This window comes from Eretmochelys imbricata, chromosome 1 (assembly GCF_965152235.1).
Source record: "Eretmochelys imbricata isolate rEreImb1 chromosome 1, rEreImb1.hap1, whole genome shotgun sequence".
Taxonomy (NCBI): domain Eukaryota; kingdom Metazoa; phylum Chordata; order Testudines; family Cheloniidae; genus Eretmochelys; species Eretmochelys imbricata.
Genome location: NC_135572.1, coordinates 277903733 through 277926199, shown reverse-complemented (window position 1 = coordinate 277926199; position 22467 = coordinate 277903733). Strand labels below are relative to the sequence as shown.

General features: G+C 40.8%; 1 protein-coding gene and 1 long non-coding RNA gene across 5 annotated transcripts in view; one reads left to right on the top strand and one right to left on the bottom strand.

The window, feature by feature from the left end:
* Positions 1-22467, bottom strand: part of LOC144273676 (uncharacterized) — a 118755-nt gene that overhangs the window by 48506 nt on the left and 47782 nt on the right. The window lies entirely within an intron of this gene.
* Positions 10407-22467, top strand: part of CRADD (CARD and death domain containing adaptor protein) — a 97663-nt gene continuing 85602 nt past the window's right edge. The window contains exons 1-3 of one of the 4 annotated variants that reach the window (XM_077832308.1): positions 10407-10505; positions 12095-12430; positions 21201-21498. In XM_077832308.1, coding sequence (XP_077688434.1) covers positions 12338-12430; positions 21201-21498 — 391 coding nt within the window. In that variant the 5' untranslated portion in view covers positions 10407-10505; positions 12095-12337. Of the gene's footprint in view, positions 10506-12094; positions 12431-18299; positions 18392-20064; positions 20093-21200; positions 21499-22467 lie in introns of those variants that run through there. The other 3 variants (XM_077832317.1, XM_077832299.1, XM_077832323.1) reach the window with 3 other exon arrangements.

Below are 22467 nucleotides of genomic sequence, written 5' to 3'. Positions count from 1 at the left end.
TTTGAGCATTGAAGTTCCATATTTTCCAGTTCTTCCCTGCAACGGTAAGGGCTAGAAACTTATTATTTTTAATTAATTGAAATCTGAGATTCTCTCAATTGCAGGAGGGTGGAACTTTAAGGAAAAAACCCTCCAAGTATTGAAAGACTCATGATGAAAATTACAAGTTGGCAATACAAATACAGAGTGTACTAAAACTCCATACTGAAGTGTGAATTTGGAGGCTCCACCTTTAATTGTTCAATATAGAGGGTTTCAGTGCTGCTTATACCATAGGCAGGGAGAATAAATGGCTCATCTACAAAATGGGTGGATGGGGTGGAAATGTAACCAGGCAATTGTATCCATCCCATTAAATTTTAATCTGACCTCTTTAATATTGTAATTTATGTAATATTCTGAGTAAACACTCCTATAATTACTGTGTGGAAGGTGTGGAGTTGAGAGGGGAAAATAGTGTGGTCTTCCGTTCTAATGAGCCAATCTTACTTTGCCCACAGCATGGAAGTATAAGAATTAGCCCTTCCTAAATAAAACAGGATGGGCAATGTTCTATTAGTTACCCACCTCTGTCATGGCTCAGACAAACTTCCAGTAGGTAATTTCCTTTACTACAGAAGCTTATACCTAATAGTGGAGTTAAATGAAGCATCTTACAGTTTCAGCCCAATTAGTTTTATAAGTTTGTTTTGCATACGTACAAAAGGATCTATTGATATTATTCCTATTGAAGCCTTCTCAGTATATGCAGGATTTATTGTTTTCTTCTCCCCTCAAAATATTTGATAGGAAGAGAGCATTTAGAATTGGGTGTCTTTCATGAATAGTCTATTCATGTTTTAAATATCATTGCCTTTCTATCAATAAAATAAACTCTAGGCATTATACTGATGCAGCCAAAATGCATAAATTAAGTGTTTAAAAGGGTTCTCTAATTTATATTTGTGATTTGAAACCCAAATAAGTTTTAAGAAACCTTTTTGTACGAGAAGAATGGCTTGAACAACGTTGTAGAAATTGTGATATATTCTATTGCATAAAAACATTCCTTCAATTTCCAAACCAGCAGTATAATTAGAAACCACCTCAACGAGTGAGCTAGCCAGTCCACACAAAGGAAGTGGGTGTGAGAATACCTGTTATCTTTATCTGAAGGTCATGAAAACCACCTTTTCATGCTGCCCAATATTGTCTGATTGTTTCCCATCTGTCTGTATCCATCTGTTGTCTCTTATATTGTATGGTCGTTGGAGCAGGGACTGTTGTTTTGTTCGTTGTTTGTACAGCACCTAGCACAATGGGATCCTGGGCTGTGACTAGGGTTCCTAGGTACTATAATACTAATAGTGCAGGTGGAGAGTGAGTTTAAAGATCTCCCGGAGAGGTGTGGGGGGTGGGGGAAGAGAAGAAATAACTGAAATCCATATATGGCTTTGCCTGTAAGTCTGAACTTAAAAGACAAAGCACATGGTAAAAATATGTGGCTGTTGGGTTCTCAGCGGGGCCAGAGGACAAGGACTTAATTGATTAAGAAATACAATAAATACCTAATATGCTGAAGAAGAGACAGTTTACATAGAGCCTACATATTTCCAAGGAGAGCTTTAGAGAGCAATAAGAAACAAAGAAACTATCAGACTTACAATGTCTGACTTCAGTGATAAACCATGTGGCTCTTTATTGCAGTCAAAAATCTAAAAGAAACCCTATTTAAAAAGGAGAGGGTCTTCTTCTCCCCCGTTCCCTCCGACATGCACCCTTGGGACCAACCAAGAATGAATGAATAAATTGAAAAATGCTCCAGAAGCTGAATGCTGAGGCAACAACATTAAGAAAAAAAATTTAAACTACAAGAACAAAAGCTGTTTATTTGTAAAGCCCTGCAAATCTGTAGCTATCTACTTTATATCCACAGACGATGTTTGCAGATACAAAATTTGTTATCAGCACAGGACTCTATGTAGTTGGGGATGAGCAACAAGCAGAGATTTTATTAGAAAAGATTGGGATGGCTATTATGCAGGAAGTTTTCAGTGTTGACTCTGATACACAGAGTTAAAATAAGAAAACAACCAAATTAAATGTGTGCCTCTTTTTCTTTCACTGGCATGGCTTATGTAAATGATTATTTTGTTTTGGAGCAAATTGGCTTTCAGCATTACATAATTGAGGCTTAAATTCTGCCTGCTGCAGAAAAATAGATGTCTGAAATATGCTTCATATAGGACCAGTCCAAAGTCCATAGAAAAATTCCTATTGACTTCAATAGGCTTTAGATCAGGCTCTATAGTCTCTGTGTGAGAAACAGTTGCATGGTATTTATTGCTTTGTCAGAACCACTGTAAGATAACTTTAGTTTTAACAAATACAACCACATTTAAATATACATGTTCAGGCCCCAGTCCTACAATCAGATGGAGTCAGTCTTTCATTGAGTTTAATGGGCTTTGGATTTGTTCCATAGTTCAGGGTGGGCTTTTCTGTTACCCTGCAGTACTCATTGCTGAAAATTTCCCTCATAATATCTGAATCTCCACAAAACCTCTACTTATTTCTCATCCCATAATACATAGCACAGAGGTTCCACATGTACAGTTCTAACTCTGGAACTGTAGCCATAATCAATGATATAATGGGACAACTTTCCTTCTCCTCCCCAGCAAAGATGGACATAATTAAAATACCATCTTTAGTAAGGAAAAAGTCATGGATCATTATTTCTGAGATCTATTTTTTGTTTTGTTTATGGAATTCCTTGTTGTTTCACTTTCTTATATGAAAAGCAGTTTTATACAGGACTTAGCCTTTATAAGATACAATCTATGTGTGCTTATATGTAAGGATTGTGAAGGTTTGTATTGTTAATTATTACATTTTTGTTAATTGTTTTAACTCAGTTATACTTTAATAATACCTGCCATGAATTTAAGCTACAGTGGTGGTAATGTCTTTATATGGGTATGCTTTGATGGGGAGAGATGAAAATAAGACACCAAGCATCATATGTGACTACATTACACAAGCAATAGCAACAGAATGCCTGTCTGAGGGAAATTAGTAGAAGTACTTCAGAGGGACGTTATCTGTAAAGAAAATTACTTGCATTAAGATCAGTGTTTTGAAGACCTTCATCTGCTCTTTCTCTTTGCTCCCTGATTGTCTCTGACAACATAATGAATCCACAGCAATGTCAAAGAAAACAGTAGTTTCACTACAACCAGGGAATAAATAGAGTAGTAGAGAATTGGAGGAGCCCGGTTTGTTTTAAAATGGATCCTGTAGAAAATGACAAGTCTCTGAATACACTACTTTGCAAAACTTTCTATGAGTCATGAATGTCCTCTTAAAATGTACCCTGAAAGTTTTAGCCTTTTAAAAATGTAACATATATTGATTTGGCCATTTCAAAGTTGGGATAAAAAATATAAGCTTACCAAAATAAGGTACTCAATTTCTTCCTTTAAATAATAAAACCAGGTTTCTAATCTTCCCTGTATTTAAAATGCCAGGCAACTAGTTTTATGTTTGATATGTTGTAATTTGTAAATAAAATAGGGCTGAAACTGTATTTCAAACTCAACCTGACTCTTAATTTTCTTTCCCTTATTGGTCAAAGTCAGATGTTTAGGGTTAGTTTGTTTATGTGGTTCCATATGTTTAATTCACACACTATTAAAATAATTGCTTTTCATTTTAATTTTTTTCTGTAAGCCTGAAACATTAAACATTGAGATTTTTCAATATTTCATCCATAAAGGTACTTTTCAAATTCAACTTGTAAATTCACTGCACAAAGAACATTAAAAAATGAAATTTACAAATAATTATGTATGTACTTTAAACAATGAACTAAATATTGCTTAGGTGGAAAATATCTATTAGACTTTGCAAATATCTGTGGCAAATGTTTATTGCCATGCATTCGAGGGATTTCTTCCTGTAAGGAATATGCTATATGTGCACACTTGAAGGTTGTTCTGCTCTTAGACCTACACAATATCTTTTTTTTGGCCAGAGATGATCCATACCAGATTAAATATAATTAAGAAAAATTCCTTCCAGTACTGTTCATCAAGAGTTACATTTTGTAGAAATTATTTTAAATTTAGGTATTATATGAACAGTTCAAGCTTTATTCATGGATTCTAAGGCCAAAAGTGACCACTGTGATCATCTAGCCTGACTTCCTGTATATCACAGACCATAGAATTTCCCTAGAGCATATCTTTTAGAGAAACATCCAATCCTGATTTAAAAATTATCAATGCTGGAGAATCCACCATGACCCTTGGTAACTGTTCCAATTATTAATTACTTGCACTGTTAAAAACATATGCATAATTTCCAGACTGAATTTGTCTTTGTTCAACTTCTAGCCATTGGATTGTGTTAAACTTTTCTCTGCTAGATTGAAGAGTCCATTATTATATATTTATTTTCTGTGTTAGGTATTAACCAAATCACTCCTTAACCCTCTCTGTATTATACTGAATAGATTGAGCTCCTTAAGTCTATCACTATCAGGCATGTTTCCTAATCCTTTTAATTATTCTTATAGGCCTGCTCTGAATCCCCTCCCATTTATCAACATCCTTGAATTGTGGATAGCAGAACTGGACACAGTATTCTAGCAGCAGTCCAAATACAGAGTTAAAATAATCTCTCTTATACCTACTCAAGATTACTCTGTTTGTGCACCCCAGGATTACATTAGTCCATTATTTTACACTGGCAGCTCTTGTTCAGCTGGCTAGCCGTTACAATCCCCAAATCTTTTTCTGAGTCACTGCTTTCTAGTATAGAGTCCCCCAGCCTGTAAGCATGACCTACATTCTTTGTTCCTAGATGTATATGTTTACATTTAGACATATTAAAATGCATATTGTTTGCTTGCGCCCAGTTTACCAGGCATTCAAATCACTTAGTATCAGTGACTTGTCTTCATTATTTACCACTCCCCCAATTTTTGTGTCTTCTGCAAATTTTTATGTTTCCAGGCAGGTCACTAATAAAATGCTAATGCACCTAGGGCCAAGAACTGATCCTTGCAGAATTCCTCTAGAAACTCACCTGTTCAATGATGATTCCCCTTTTACATTTTGAGACCTATCAGCCAGTTTTTAATCCATTTACTGTGTGCCATGTTAATTTTATATTTTTTTAATCAAAATGTCATGCAGTACCGAGTCAAATGTCTTATAGAAGTCTAAGTATGGTACATCAACACAACTATCTTTATCAACAAAACCTGTAATCTCAAATAATTTGTTTTTTAAGATATATTTTATCAACTTAGTCTGTCTGGATCTATTTTCCATAAACCCATGTTGATTGACAGTTAATTATAAAACTTAAACCATCTATTGTCCTTAACTCTCCTGGCTATAGCTTTATGTCCCTTTGCCTCCCTTAACTATTTTCTACGGTTACTAGTTTGGTTTATTTTCCTTACTGTCAACTTCCCCTTTCTTCCATATTACTGTTTTTTATAGCTGCCTTCACTTCCGTTTTAGTCCAAAGTGGTTTTTTAACAGCCATCTTCCTCGATTGTGGCTTTGGGGGCATCTAGTGAAGATTTCTTAAAGAATTCCTAATTATTATTTACATTTTTCTGATTTAAATTCTTCCTCCCAGCTGATTTTTGGCTCAGAATTGTTTTCAGCTTTGTGAATGCAGTCCTGTTAAAGCAGTGTGTATAGTGTGTGTGTGTGTATATATATACACGCTTTTTTTATTTTATTTATAAACACTGGTCTGAACTTTGTACATTAAAAATGTCATGATCAATTTGTACCTAAGGTACCATTAATTTTTATATATCACTAAGACATCCAACACATTTTGAGTTAAGAAACTAACCTAAACGTTAGAAATTCCAAGGATGTTTTTTTTTAATGGCTGCATGAGATTTCAAGCATATATCACTCAAATTGAAGTCCTCCATGATTATACAGCTTTTTGCTATGGAGCAGAATCTCAGGCCTGGTCTATACTACAAACGTAGGTCGACTTAAGCTGTGTTAAGTCGATCTAATAATGTACAGATGCTCCCCCACTTCCACAATCGTTCTGTTCCAGAAAGCCTTGCGTAACTTGAATTTTGTCTAAGTCGGAAACGTATACCCAACGTTACGCCAAAAAAACCCCTCTTATTTCTAGCTTACAGAACTTTTTCCGTAAGTGCAGATTTGCGTAAATCGGGTCTTGCGTAACCTGAGGAGCGTCTGTATGTGTCTACACTACCAAGTCCCTTCCACCGACTTAAGTGGCTGTAAAGTTGACTTCTGTACTCCACCTCTGCAAGAGGCATAGTGCTTGATTTGACATCCATGGGTCAACATGGGGATAGTGTAGACACTGCGTTGTGCAATTTGAATGAATTGACCTCCAGGAGGTGTCCCACAATGCTCTGCTGTGACCGCTCTGGAGAGCGCTTTCAACTCTACTGGATGTGAGCCAGGTACACAGGAAACAATCGCTCCCTGTTAAAGCCCTGGAAACTTTGGAATTTTCAGTTCCTGTTTGATCAGTATGGAGAGCTTGCCAGCACAGCTGATCATGGAGACTCAAAGCCGCAAACCCACTCCAGCATGGAGGACACAGGAGGCGGTGGATCTTATTGCTTGGGGGGGAGAGGGGAGGGGAAGAGTCTGGGTAGGCAGAGCTTCGATCCAGCAGAAGAAATGCTGACATCTATGCCAAGATTGCACAGGGCTTGGGGGAGGAGCACTATACCAGGGACATGCAGCAGTGCTGTGTGAAAATACAGGAGCTTTGGCAAGCATACCAGAAGACAAGGGAAGCAAACAGTCATTTTGGTTCTGCCACTTTTGTGACCCTACCACTCCCCCAAAACGCTCTATGGATACCTCCCAGGGGTTCTTCCCCACAGACATGCCACTTTCATAAGAAGCTGCATGCAATTCTCAGCTTTTGTTTTTTTTAATGTGTGGTCACTTGTAAAGTCTGGCATTTTGATCTCTAGTAATCCATGTTTAAAGAAAATAATAGCATTATCAGCGTGGGAGGCTGAGCAGTTTGCTTCCCACAGATTTTGACAGGCCACCCTAATCTAGATATTTTAGCCAAAGGAAGTCATGCAGTCCTGAAGTGTTGCTTCTGCATTCTTGCCCTAACTACAGGGGAAACACAGAGATAATCAACTTCCAACATCTGTTGCTGCTGATGAACTTAAACAACCAGAACTACATTTACTATTTCCAGTTATTGCTTTATATTTAAAGAAAACACCAAGACAAGCACGTGCTTTGAATGGATTAACCACATGATCATCTTGATGTTGCTCTCATTGTTTCCTGCCCCATCTTCTCCTGATTGTCATTCTAACTTGTTGCTTCATGTCTACACTTACTTTGGCCAGGAGGGATCTATGAAGGGACTTAGGCATCGCATCACTGAATGTTGCAGTATCTAACTTTTAGGCACCTAGAAAAGCACACGAACAACACTGTGATCCAGAAAGCTGAGTTAGATACCTAGCCTCCCTATATAGTGTTTGAGGAGAGACAGGTGCCTAAGAATGTGATCCACAAAAGGCAACACACTAGGTGCAGAGCCACCTAAGGTAGCCAATGGGAGATGCCAAGAAAAGGGTGATAGGTGCTGGGGAACTGGATCCAGGGTCTCCCACCTCGTAGGTGGGTGGTCTAACCATGGGATTATAGAGTCATTCTCTCTTGCTTGCTCTCTCTCAGGCCCAATGACTGTTCCACTGTGGATACTTACTTAAATGGTCTTTGGACCAGAGTGAGAGAGAGAGAAACTAGTCCAGTGGTTAGGGCAGCCACCTGGGAGGTAGGAGACCCCTGGCTCCAGTCCCCCAGTTCCTATCACTTTCACTAGTTAGCCACCAGGGAACAGCTTCAACAGGAGAGACTGAGGGAGTCCCATAGCACGGAGGGCCTGAGATGGGGGAGAAGCCTGTTTAAATCCTTTCTCCCCTCTGATAGAAAGGGGAGAAAGTGAATCTAGGTCACCCACATCCCAGGTGAATATTCTAATCATTGGGCTAAACTTATAAGCTGGGCCTCATCACTACCTCCAGCCATTTTGAATGGCATCTGATCCCATAGGAGTGTTCAAAGGCTACCTACTGGATCAGGCCCCAGGCATGACTATGAATGCCTATCTTTCCCAAGTCTGTGATTTGCCCTGGGGCTTAGGTGTGACATACCTAGAGGGAGGCAGCAGCACTTGTGCCCAGAGGCAGAAACAATCACTTATGGAACTTCTACCCTGAAAACTGAGGCGCTGAATGAATTTAGGCACCTACAGAGTTTGGTTGGGGTTTTGTGGATCGCAGTGGAACCTAAAACTGGGACTTAAGCATGTAAATACCTTTGTGGATTTGGGCCTAAGCTCTTTGGGTCAAAGACAATGGGTAAAATCCTGGCATGACTGAAGTCAGTCAGCTTTGCTATTGACTTCAGTGGGGTCAGGATTTTACTCTATGAATTTCTCTCTCTTCTGTGAAGTACCTGTGACACTTCTGGGCACTATACAATAAATCAAAGTAATAGTTTGCATCATGCCAAGGAAGGCACAGGTCCAGTCAGATGTTCATTTTTTTTAAATTTTAAAATGTATGCACGTTAAGTACAGTTGTCAGGCTTCCAGTGCTATAACATTCCAGGTCTCAGTGTTTGGTCATCCCAGGCCTGGATAATATGATTCCTTATGTTCTGTATACATCTGAGAGAAACAACCAGGCCACCAGAAAAGTGGAAAATTGTGAAGGGAGCCTTTCAGAGACCACATGACTCTGCTCTGAAGAGTGACTGTATAAATGGATCCTGAGGTTCCTTGTTTATTGTCGTCCATGATTCCATGTCAGTTTTGCTCTGTTTACAAATATTGGATTTCCTCACTGCCAGCCCTACAAACTCTCCCTGGTATCTGAAAGACTGACAAACATCTCAATTGCATTTTAGGTACAATTATAATATACCTCTTTCGGGTCACTGGTGTTGCTGCACAAGAAGGAAGAACTTGTCCATTTGTGTGATTGTCTACCTCAATAAAATACACTAATGTGTAAATGATATATTGGTACACCAGTCTGAGTCAAGTAGTAATGATTTTATTAATCTCAATGTCTAGTCTTGAAAAACTGACAAATCTGTACATGTATGTAAGGTAAAAACATTCAGTCACATTTACGGAAGTGTTAGAGTAAGATGCTATTTAACCATTATTTTAAAATAATTTAAATGCCTCACATTGAAATAATCCCAGAAAATGGGCATGCCACTTTTTCAGGGGCTGACTACTTTCAAATATTCTTTTAGATTTGCTAATAGACTGCCTCTCCAGAAATGCTACCTAAGTGATAGTATATATACTGATAAAATATATTGTAACTCTTTTAAAACACTTCTCAAACCCAGTGTACCTTGAACCTTGCCTTTTAGGTTGTAATGTGTCCTGGGCCCACATAAAGTATTAACTTTGCTGTAAGCCATACATCAGTGAAAAAATTGAAGGAAAAGAGGCATGGAGGTTTGTTGGGTTTTTTTTTAGTCAGACTCAACTCGATAATGCAAAATACACCTAGCATATGCAGTAGATTAGCTCTAACCAATAATACTTTGGTTTATATATTCTTAGCTTTGTCGCAGTTATTTCTGGAGTACAGTCTCCAACAAATAGCTGAGAAAAGTTTCCATAAACAACTTCAAATATGCTTAATTGTCTGAGTGATTTAAACTGTATGTACAAATTAGATTTGCATAACAAGGTGGCAAAATTTTCAGGAGCAGCTGCCGCAGCTGCTATTTTTGTTTCTTAAAGGAGAGTTCTCAGCACTCAGAGCAGCTGGTAGCAGGCTCACTGTGACTGCCTACATCTTCAAGGCAACGCATTCTGGTAATATAGCCGCTCTTTTCTTTAATCCCTAGTGCAGTCCCCAGATACAATATGTGCTGCAAACTGAGTTTAAAAAATAAATTAGGTTATAAAAAGCAAGCACCTGTCATCACTCAAGCACACATGATGTCTGACACCTATCCTCACTCAGAAAAAAGTACTTTGATGACATGTGACAAGAAATTACATTAAATCACACTATTGGATCTATGGATCATAGACTCCTGTTGTTTAAGTATTACATTTTCAACTATCTAGATAAAACAGATTCTTGAGAAAGATGTTCATATTTAATAAGATACTATTAATAACAAACAAGTATTGGTTTGTATATGGCATCTGAAGTACAGTAAATACAATGTAAAAATACCAATGTTTTTGTTGAGATGGGTCCTAGTTTACCAATATTTCTCTTATATGGGAAAGTTTTTTTCATTTGTTTTAAGTTTTATGCAGCTGTTCAAATGAGGTGCAAAGTAGGTAACTGTGTATAATACTGTATACATTACAGCTCTGGGTGTGGTACTTTCATGTGGCTGAGCGCACACTTACGATGGAAGTCAATACCTCCACTGAATAATGAGTCCAAATGGTTGTTACAAAACCCCAACGGATTTCAGGTAAGTAGATTTAAAAGAAAGCAGAAATAAAAAGATCCATGAGGACTAAATATTGTTGTTAATCGTTTAGAGAAACATATTAATGATAGACCCCCCCCCCCCAAAAAAAAAAAAAGAACATGAACCTAGGCCCAATCCTGTGTACTTCTGAGCACCTTCAATTCCCATTAAAGTCCACAGAAGCTGGGCAAGTGCAGCACTTCTCAAGATCAAACCTAAAGTATATTACAGCGATAGTTCACAAAAAATATAAATTGGCTAGTACAACTAACCTACTGCCCCATGTTCAAATATGAAACACACAGAATCATTCAGTTGCACGGGGGGAAAGAATGCAATAAATACTACTACTAGTGGTCCTATTTTTTAACACTTTGAGAGTTTTATATCTTCAAAGAATTATGTAAACAATACATAATGTGATGATCAGAAGACAGGAAATTACATACAGCCTTCTAATTAGGAAACAAGCATGTAGCAAGGCTTTTTGAAAGTTTATCCCCTCGTGTGCTATTATGAGATCATATTTATTAAAGTTATGTAGCATGTAGATATCGAATCCTTTGGGGAATCTTTGTTACTGTTTTTTTCCGGATATCATGTATCAGGCTGAACACAATATATTGCTTTCTGCTTCCAAAAGAGGAGTTTATAAATGAAGATATATTCTGGATACAAGTTCAGTTTCAACAAAAATTCACTTCTCATATATAAGCTCCCCACCAAAATCAGTTTGAAGTTTTGAGTGGGTTTCTGTACTATTGAAACTAGTCACCGTTTTTGTTAAATGTGGCTCTAGACAAGGAGGGTAAGGTAATATCTTGTACTGGACCAACTTCTGTTGGCTCAAAGAAGAGCTCTGTGTAAGCTCATCCTCTCACCAACAGAAGTTGGTGCAATAAAATATATTCCCTCACCTACCTGGTCTCTAATATCCTGGGACCAACATGGCTACAACAACATTGAATGTTCTAAAAAGTTAACAGGAGACAAGAAGTGTTTAAAATAGGAAGTTTAGAATGTTTGTTGAATGTCTTAGGGAGAATCCAAGAAGTTGGCTAACGAATTTCACTTGAGGGAACACTTGTACCCCATGAGCAACTATTTATGTAATGGAATTTTGTACTAACATAGGTAAAATAAGAATAACTTGCTGAAAATAGGTTTCTCAAGTACAAGACCCTCCCCAAGTAGCAAAAAATATCTTTTAAAATTGGGCAGTCTAACTAATTTAATCTAATAGTAGTAATATCAACTAGCCTGTAAACAGAATTTTGAAGCAGCAGTAGAGAGCCATTCCTCCTAGAACAATTTTCTTGTTATATGTGGTATTTATATTTAATACTATTGCAGAAGCCAATTTAAGATGTTTATTCCCAGGCAATGTATTAGTCAATAGGAAATGCTGAAGGGAGATCTAAAAACAGTGAATGGAGGCTAAATTGATTTGCAATGTTACTAAAGAAAGGAAGAACAGTCAAAAGACTGGGAAATTGCTTTCTCTAGGTCCAACCATTTTGGTATTCTATAACTGAAGAGCAACCCCAAATTGCTCCTTGTGGCCTTGATCCTACATCTGTGTCTCATAGGCAGACTAATGGACCCGACCGAAGCCCTATTGACTTCTCTCTTAGCAGTATCAAAAAAAGAGAAAGTATGGACATCTGTGGAATATTTTACCTGACTGGTGTTGAAGGACTGCTAACCTGGGGGAAGGTATCACCATGTATCTCTGTGCAGGGGTATAAAGATCCCACCCCCAGCTACTCCAAACAGGGTGTGTATGAAGATTCTGCTACTACCTGCTCTCTCTACCCCTTCCCAGGGGTGAGATGAAAATTCCATTGCTGATGAAGAAGTGTATAGCAGTGGCTGCCTCAGTGGGCTATGTCTCAAGACAAGACTGCTTCTATGAAGAGCAACAGGTTAGTGGCTTAATGCTTCCAACCCATTGCCCGAGAGCACCATGACAATCTTGTGCCCCTACCAATCACAAAACACTAGGGGGATCTGACACACACAAAGGCGAGAAATAAAAACTAGGGCTGATATATATATATATACACACACATTTTGAAAATGGTCAGTAAGCTAAAAATAAGTAGAAATAATAAATGGGAAAGGGCTATGCAAACAAATGCGGGGTGGGGAGGTTCTGAACTAGGAAAGGGTTCAAAATAATTTATAACAAAGTAAGCAATGAATGAAAAAATTAAGAACTAATAGTGGCCAGCCAGAGAGGCAGTTGGGGATTTTATATAGACGTATAAAAACATTAAATTATATAGAATATATAAACATATATTAAAAACAAACAAACAAAAACTAACAATGACATAAACCCAATGGAACTAACCAAAGATGTCAGTCGTCACTCTCATCCCTTTGCTTGTTTGCTATATCCTTTTCTCCCACCTTCTTCATTTCCTTTAGGCCCCAGTACTGCCAGGAGTCCCTTGCAGGTGCACCCATGAGCCTGCAGAGAGTTTCATTGATTGTAATAGGACTCCACATGATCACTGAAGTCTCCCTGCAAAGATCTAGTTGCAGGTGTGACACTGCACCCCATATTCATCATAGTAATGTTGTTATGATAAGATTATGACATAATTATGATGAATTTTGTACAAGTCATGAGGTATCATTGAAAATGTTATGATTTGATGAATATGATTATCCTTTTTGTATGTTTGTATAATTTTTGTATCTGAATTTATGAATATTGACTACTTATCTGTATTTCAAATGTAGTTACACCTGGGTAACACCCACTAGACAAGATGCTTTCAGTCTAGATCTGTGATTGGGAAGGGCCTGATCAGGGAAATGGGCCATTAGGAAAAACAATAGGCCTTCGGAGAAGCTTGTCCCCTACCTGGTGAGCCTTCCTGAGAATGCTATAGACAGCCTGTAAGTAATGGCTGCTATGACTCTACAAGGACATGTGACAAGACCACATGATGCTGGACTCCCATCTTGGGATGTTAATATCTTTCCACAAACTGGTCTGGGAACCAAGCTTTGAAACAAACGGTTCCCAGCATATGCTAAAGCTATATAAAGCAGGGAATGACATCATTTGGGATTCTTCACTCCTCATACAAGAAGACTCCTGGAAACACCTGAGGAAGTGGGGGAAGTGCTGGATCCAGGCTAAAGGGATTTTCCTCTGTGTCTGAAACACCTGGGGATTCCAAGCTGCAAAGCAAGTGTAGCTTGTGCCTTAAGAATCTACAAATTTGCCTGTACCATCAGTTAGGGTGAGAATCTGCTATTCATATCCAGTCTTTGTAGTATATTAAGTTTAGGTTGTGCTTTTGTTTATTTGCTAGGTAATCACTCTGATTTGTTTGCCATCATTTATAATCACTTAAAATCTATTTTTTGTAGTTAAATTTATTTTATGTTTTAATCCAAATCAGTGAGCTCTGACTGGAGTGCTTGGGGAAAATCTCTGCTTGGTCACCACAAGTGTGTGTTGTTCTCTTCACGTTGAGGGAGAGGCAGACTGGGTATTAAACCCATACCAATTAAACTGACCAGATTTGACCAGGGTAGAATGGTACTGCTCTGGGGTCGTAGGCTGGGAAGTTGGTGGTTAGAGAGCCTGCGTGTCCCTATTTGTGTGAATGCTGGTGAAAGTGCAGGCTGGAGGGCTTGGCAGCTTGTCACAGCAGTACAGTGTGAAAGGGAGCCCAGGCTGGTGGGTTAGAGGGCCCGGGGTACCCCAGTGCCAGGTGGCACCCTGGGGGTAACCCGTCACAGTGGCATAGTTGGCAGGATTAAATGAACAGCTTGTTGTTCTGAGTGAGCACTCCATACACTGGTGGTGATTTTAAGTGAGTTTTAAGTGTGGTGGCTTGAGATCAGTCAAAGAGGTTACCAGTTTGTTATTTTCTGTTTGCTTATTTTGGGAAAGGGAAGTAGGGACAGAAAAGGAGCAAAATGAGTGAAAGCGAAACTAGTAAGAAGCTGGCAGGGCCACTGATGGGAGGGGCGCAAAAAGGGCAGTGATGACCCGGCAGGGCCACTGATGGGGGGCACAAAAGGGGCAGCGATGTTAAAGCCCCTTTAACGTCATTGTCCCTTTTTCCCCTCCTCGGGCTGCTGACCCGGGGAGTGGGGGGAGAAGTAATTCCACTGAACACCTGAGGAATAAATGTCCTGTGCTGGGAGGGAACAGGCAGCAAGCAACTCATGTGAATGTTGCCACCCAGAGCACACAGGCACCTCAGGCAATTGCCACTGATCGTACAGGGTTTGTAAAAGTAGCCTTTTCACAGACGGGCATAAAGCACATGAAGGCTGTCAGGATTAATGGCAAGGAATGCCTTGGGTGGGAAGACAGGGGCAGAAATTTCTGTGGTTAGAAGGAATGTTGTACAGGAAAGTGACTTATTGCAAGGACAGATGGCAGAGCTTTTATTAGTAGGAGGTTACAAAATCCTTGTGTCTTTGGCTAAAGTGTACATAGAAACTGAGGATTTGGAAATGGAAGCTGTATTGGCTGTGGCTGTGGTAAATGATAACCTGATTGCCTTGTTGCTGGGGAATGATTTCTTCTGTGTAGCTTGGGCTGTCAAGGAGAAATGTTATGCTTGAACCCCAGAGAGAAAGGGTAGAATCTCAGGAACTACTGGAAGAATGGGAGTGTCTCTTTAATTCCTCTGCAGCCGTGGAAAACTGTATGCTTCCAGGGGTGGGTGTGGTTGAGACCAGCTCCTGCCGCCCTGTAGCTAAAGGTGGCATCTCCTCCTGCGGGGGAAGGGAGTGTGTTGCCTCTCAATGAGAAAGCTCTCCAGGTTGCTGGCTGCCAGCACGTTGCAGGTGAGCAAGGGACAGACCTCACTCTAGGATGCATAGAGAAATGAGTCCTAGAGCAGGGGTGGCCAACCTGAGCCTGAGAAGGAGCCAGAATTTACCAATGTATATTGCCCAAGAGCCTCAGTAATATGTCAGCAGCCCCTCATCAGCTTCCCCCTCCCCTACTCCCAGCGCCTCCCACCCACCAGCAGCCCTGCCAATCAGCACCTCCCTCCTCACACTTCCTGATCAGATGTTTTGTGGCGTGCAGAAGGTTCTGGGGGAGGAGGGAGGGCACGGCAGGCTCAGGGGAGAGAGCGGGAAGGGGTGGAGTGGGGGCAGGGCCCGTGACAGAGCCAGGGGTTGAGCAGTCAGCACCCACTGGCACATTTGAAAGTTGGCGTCTGTAGCTCCAGTCCCAAAGTCAGTGTCTATACAAGGAGCCGCATATTAACTTCTGAAGAGCCGCATGTGGCTCCAGAGCCACAGGTTGGCCACCCCTGTCCTAGAGGGAAGACCAGTGAAGGGTGATGGAATCGTAGAGACCACTGAGGTGGGTGACGGATCCATTGATTCTGTAATTGGAGGCAAACCCAACTCCGAAAGGGAGGAGGGTATAGTGCTTGCCAGTGAAAGAACTGTTCCGGCTGTTAGCTGTGAGCCCTTCACAGCTGAACAGGGAATAGATCCCACTCTAGAGAGCACAGAGATGTGTGTCTTACCCGGGGACCCAGAGAAGGAAGCTGAGAGAATTGGTGGGAGTACAGGAATGTCTCCTCACTGATTACATGCGGGGGGGTTTGCCCCGGACAGAACAGCTGTTCTAGCATCTGTGGACCTAGGCACCCAACCAGTGGGTCAGGCTTTGAAAGGGAGCTGTGCAGCTGATCTCCCAGAGGGAAGCAGTCGCACAACTAACCACTTAGGGATAGAGAGACGGGTGACAGAGGGTATCCCTATCCTGGTCCCACTTTTGCAAAATGCTGTTCCTGATGTACTTGTAGAAACTAACTCTGTCTCTGTCTCTTTAAGACAGAATTGGAATCCTACTGAAGACTTAACAGATTCTGGTTTTTAGATTGTTGTCTCCCTAAGTGCTTATAAACACCTACCACACTTTGGTACATAATATATGAATATCACACTAGTATATGGGCAATTGTGCTGTGAGGACAGACTTCTGTGGCTGACAGCAGCTGTGAATCATTGGAATCCAGAAGGGAAAGTCCTGGACACTGTAGGCCTTGAGAAGCTTTGGAGGCATAGGAGCCAACAGAGACTGAATGGGTTGGGTTGAGGGAGACAGATAGACAGGCAGAGAAAGCCAGCATCTTTTTAGCCAATCAGGGTCCTAAAGGAATATAAAGAATGGCAGAGAACAGGCATTACTCCATCCTCTCATTCACAGACTTGGAGATGCAATCATAGCACATTTATGCATCACTTCCCTCTTATTCCCTTTCAGATGTAGCCCTATCAGAAAGTTTTAGTACTAGAATGCAGACACCATTCCCACTTCCTGTCTGCATAATCATTTCAGTGCTACAGCCACTCTTCCCATTACTTGTGAAACAATGATCATTCATTAAAACCATAAAAAAAAAAAAAAAAAGGGAATTCCCAGCATTTTTGGTGCTTGTTTTTTTGTTGTAGGGTTTGTTTGTTTTTTTTATTTTAAAACAAGGTTGCTAAATTCATCTCCATTCACAAAAACAGTTGTGAAAGAACATTACAGTTATAAAAAAAACCCTGAACACCCCAAAGTGAGTTTGTCCATAAATATGAATTCTCACTATAGTCACTTGGTAAATTTAGTAATACCAAACTAATTCTGGAATAGGGAGCCTTAGTTCTGTCTATCTCAGTTTAAAAGGGGCACTTCGAGTGAAAAGTCATGTGGTGTGAGGAAACATTTTGTCTTGCCTATGGACTCCATCCTACAATGCAGAAGGGGGCTCTGCTGTGCACATGCAATTGCAGGCTCACTGATGGCCCAGATCCTGTAAAGACATGTGCTTACTTAACTACATGCCCTCATTGTCGTCAATGGGACTACTCACAGTGAGTAAAGTTAAATATGTGTGTGTGTTGCAGAACTGGAGTCTGTATTACTAATAATGACATCTTAGATTTTTAAAACTGACAACATTTTAAAAACTCAATTTGCTTTTCTTTTACTATGTTGTTTACTTTTTTGAATTTCCCTCAATTTGGACAATCAAGTCAATTTCACCTTTGTTTACAGTCAGTTTAATTTGTACATTTTTAGTACTGCATTTTTTGAGTTGTAATCACTGTAGAAGTTTGTTTAAAAAAATTTTCCATTGGAATAAAACGTAGCAGCATTTGTAATAAAGGAAGGTTTTCTTAATTTGTGCAAAATCTAAATATTGAGCCAAACTGTTCCCTTCCAATGGATTTTTGATGTTATAATTATACTTCTATAGATTTTACAGTTTGCTATTGATTAAAATTAAATGACTGTACTTTAATGCATATGCACAATGGGGCAGAATTAAGGTTACATGTTCAACCTTAACGATCACAGTTCTGACTTTTGAGCATTTTAAATAGTCATCTTGTTTCATGGATGGACATATGAGCACTGTAACAAATCAAGTTGGCTGCTAATGACAAAGACCAATCCCCCCCCCCCCCCCCCCCCCCAGCAGAAGTGCTCTGGGTAGCTAGAAAGCTTGTCTCTCTTACTAACAGAGGTGTGTCCAATAAAAGATTTTGCCTTTGTCTGGGACTGCTAGGGCTACAACACCGCTCCAGACAAAGAACAATCTCTCAGGGGTAGCGATTACAACTCATGTTACACTTACATGGCATGTTCTAGGTAAGTGCTCTCTGCTAGTCTAACACTTGGGAGTGCCTGTGTCCACAACACTGATGGCTGCTGCGCTTTCTACGGCAAAGCATTTGACCTCAACAAACATGGCTGCTGCATTTCCTCTGGAGGACTCGTCCCCTTAAGAAGGATGGAGGCAGGGCATTTCCTGTTCAGCCCTTTTGCCTTCAACAAAGATGGTGCCTCCAGCCCCGGGCCGGGAGCGTGTGTAATCCCCGGCTTTCCGGCTGTAAGTACGCTTCAGTGACCGGGGAGAGAACGCCGGCTCCGCAGTGCTTTCCCCAGGCGCTGGCTGGGAGCCCTGCTGCCCTGCACTGGGGGCTGGCCTTGCACGCTCCTTTCCTCCGGTCTCTTGTCTAGCCCGCTTCTTATGATCTCTGCGCCTTTCCTGCTGCCCCCAGCGGCGCTGGCTTTGGAAGATCAATCCAGGCACTTACATGCACACGCACACACCAAGACAGGTCCAGCCATGGTAGGCTGTCCTCGCGCAGCAGCTTCCACAGTACTGACGCATCCTGCTACCGGCTCAGTTTATAGTGATATGGTGGCTTTGCGGAGACACGCAGTGCTGCTGTGATTTATGGTGCTGCTACTGACCCGGGTCTCCGGTTAGCACGGGAGGCTACAACGCTCCTGCCTTGCACCCCTCAGGGCATGAGATCCACTCCTACCCAGCTACCGTAGCTAAGGGCTTTGTCCTGTCTGTTTTACGGACACACTGCTGTGAAAAAACAGCCAGACTCAGTCTGATGTATAGTAAGTGTAATTTGTTGGTGGATTCCTGTGTTACTAGAGTTAAATTACCAGCCACCCTAGAACCCCTGAGACAGTTTCATCTCCTGCGGAAAAGCTATAAAGTTCTCAATGAATTTCAGGTGGCGTTCTGGAGCTATGTGTATTTTACACAGTGTCTGAGACAGTAGCCGCATATATCGATTCAATGGAACGACAAATGTCTCCCTACAGCTTTATGACATTATTCCTCTTGCATAAAGTAATCATGAGGAGGGGGGGGAACCCTAAATCTTACCTGCTAGATTAGATGAGCTACAGAAAATACTAGACGTGCAGCGCGAGTAATATGAATGGCAATAGCCAATCTGTTTGTTCTTTATTGTAATGGATGCACCTGTTTTCTAAATTATGTACTGATAACTTCTGAAGTGTGAATCTATGTCGTTTATGGAGCATTTTCCAACTGAAAAAGCTGGGAAAAACCATCCAGCCCTGATAGGATAATAATGAGGCCGTTTGGAGTTAATGGCTCACATCATTCCTGCCTAACCAGGCACTAACTTCCCTATTGCAACGTGCCAGGAGTCCTAGGGATCCAATCCAAATTATTATTGACTTGCAGAGAAACCAATTAATATAATATCTATTAAATCTGGGGAAAAGCTAGAGTGTTTATTTCAAAGGTTAAATAAATGGGTATGAGGAAGCTAGTCAGAGCCAGATTTTCAACTTTCACTTCTAGTGTGCTTCCACATCAATGTATGCATGCAAGTAGTGATTTCCCCTGTGTCTATAGCAATACCAATGTGCAAGTCAGGGACTGTACAAGTACCACTGAGTTAGTGAATGTTTCTTAGTCTGGTCCTGAAATTGAAAAATCACAAATATTTAGAAATACTTGGGAAATTTTTGACTTTACTGTAACTTTGGTCTTCTTGCTTGGTGGACAGCAGTTTTCTGTAATAGGGATGATTTATTATTTACTTAAAAAAAAACAAAAAAAAAACGCCTCCTCTAGCTTGATCTTGGATCTCTTCCAGACAGTGGTTATAGTAGATTGGAACAAGAGGGGGAGCTCTCACTGCAACAGTCAGGAGGGGGAAATTTAGTGAGAAAGGGGGAGCTCTTTGCTTTTAGTTGTGCTCCATCTTTAAACTCTCCTTCTAGGCTGATTTCACCTCAGGAATGGATCATGGTAAGTCTCCAGGTCTTCTGCTTGGTTCCCTGTCTAGCGCCTTTCCCCTCCAAATATCTAGACTTTGGGAGCTCTCTTCCCAGCCTGAAAGACACTGGTATTTAAGCATCATTTAAAAACACAAAGGGGTTGTTGGTCCTTTGTAAATATCTAAGATATGTACACACCTCACTCCACTTCCCCCTTCCCCCAGCAGCTCTTGGCAAGGATCAGGACTGCTCATCAGTGCAATCTTGGCTCCTCTAATCTCTTACAAACAGCCTGAGTGGCCTTGGCTTTCTGGAAGGGAGCCATGTGGGAGGGGAGTTGTGGAATGTTATATGCTGGGAAGATGGGTGTGTGTGCGGCAAAAAGAGTTCAACTGAGGTTGAGAGGAGAGGAAGCGAGAGCAGCACTAGGTTTTTCTTCTCTCAGGAAATGGTTGACTCCATGCAAAAACTGTCTTTCATATAGGAACTACCAGGTTAATCCTTGAAATATTTTGGTTTATGGGGCACCAGGAGTGTTTCTAATGGGTGTCTTGCATTGAGTGTACACCCAAGTAATTAAAGACAACTAATTCTATTGTTTTTAATACAAGCTGAGCTGTTTCAGATACAGAAAAGATCTTGAGCTCTTTCCTTTTAAATCCTTTCGCAGTAAGTCTGTCCTGCCCTAATTCTCAGTTTTTCACTTCCCGCAAAAAAAGCAATTGACTCAGAAACATGCTATTTTAATCTCAAGGCCCCAATCCTACCAGTTATCCAGCTGCATCCCTGTTCCAAGGAGTTTACAGGATTGTGGCCTTAGTGCTTCAGTTCTGTTCCCATCTAAGCCTACACTAAGGCAAACACACATTAACTTCAGTGGGAGAAGGATCAGGTCCCAAATTCATGGCCCCAGGTGCAGTCTGAGAGGTAAGAAATCAACTCCCAGCTGAGGCGATACATGAAATCCCAGCAGAAAAAAAGGTGTCTGAGCAGTGATATATGGTTCCCACTTTGGCTGATCATGGGGTGGTTTTCTTTTTAAACACTTTGAACAGTAAAATAGCTTTCTTTGATCTTAAAAACTGAAGCATTTTAATATCTCACGTGTCCTGCTTCTTCTCTCACACGCCTCGTGACAGATGGATGCCAGAGACAAGCAGGTTCTGCGTTCCCTGCGGCTGGTGCTCTGCTCAGAGGTGCTGGTGGAGGGGCTCATCATTCACTACCTCTACCAGGAAGGCATTCTAACAGAAAACCACCTTCAAGAAATAAAGTCCGAAGTCACCAATCACAGAAAAACCATGATGCTTCTAGATATCCTTCCTACCAGAGGACCCAAGGCCTTTCAGACGTTCTTAGATTCCTTACAGGAGTTTCCATGGGTGAGAGACCAGTTGGAGAGAAAGCGTAAGGAAACTATGGCAGAGGATCTTGTAGGTAAGACCAGAACTATCACTGTGGTTTTGACAGGTTTCAGAGTAACAGCCGTGTTAGTCTGTATTCGCAAAAAGAAAAGCCACAAGTACTCCTTTTCTTTTTGTGGTTTTGACATTGGCTTTGATGTTAGTAACCAAAGAGCTGCACTTTCTTGACTTGATATCATCATTTGGGATGAGAGAGGCAGTGCCACGTAGACGTGATGCATGGTGCCCATGGTTGGCCACAGACCATATTTCTTGAGAGTCTGCTGAGTGAGAGGAAGTAATGCAGATCTTGTGAGATGAGCAGAGGCTAGGCTAGGTTCCTAGGTCCTGATAGGCAGCCCAGCAGAGGGGGAAAAAGATGAGCGTTGGTTCAGGAGGAGCAGAATCTGGAGGGCCCAGGCAGGAAAGAATCAGAGGGTTAGAACAGTCGTCTAGGCTAACCCACTGCCAAGATGCAAGATTTGTTGTGTCTGAACCATCCAAGAGAGATGGCTATCCAGCCTCCTTTTGAAAACCTCCAGTGAAGAAGTTTCCACAGCCTCCCAAGGAAGGAGACACTAGACCTCCTGGCCAAAAGAGGACTCTGCTGTAAGCTTAGGAATGGTGTTAACTAGCTGAAGAACAGGTCTATAAACCACCTCATCAGTCACAAGGGTTCAGTCCATAAAATATATGTTGTGTATGTGTGTGTGTGTTTTTTTTAATAGGGGTTTTATTCTGTTTTTTTTTTTTGTTTTAATGGATGGATATTTGTTAGCTTTTTTGTTGTTTACTGCTTGATAAACTACCTATAGCATTACAAGTAGACTCCAACAGCCTCTATGGAAGCATAAAAATATGATAGTGACACAAGAACAGCTAAGAATGCAGCAGGTCCCAGTGAGATCAAATGTACATTAGTGTTTAGTTTTAGGAATGATGCAAACTTGATTTTGGGTTTGATTCTCATTTACACTAAAGCTGCTTTTCCCCCACTTTGACA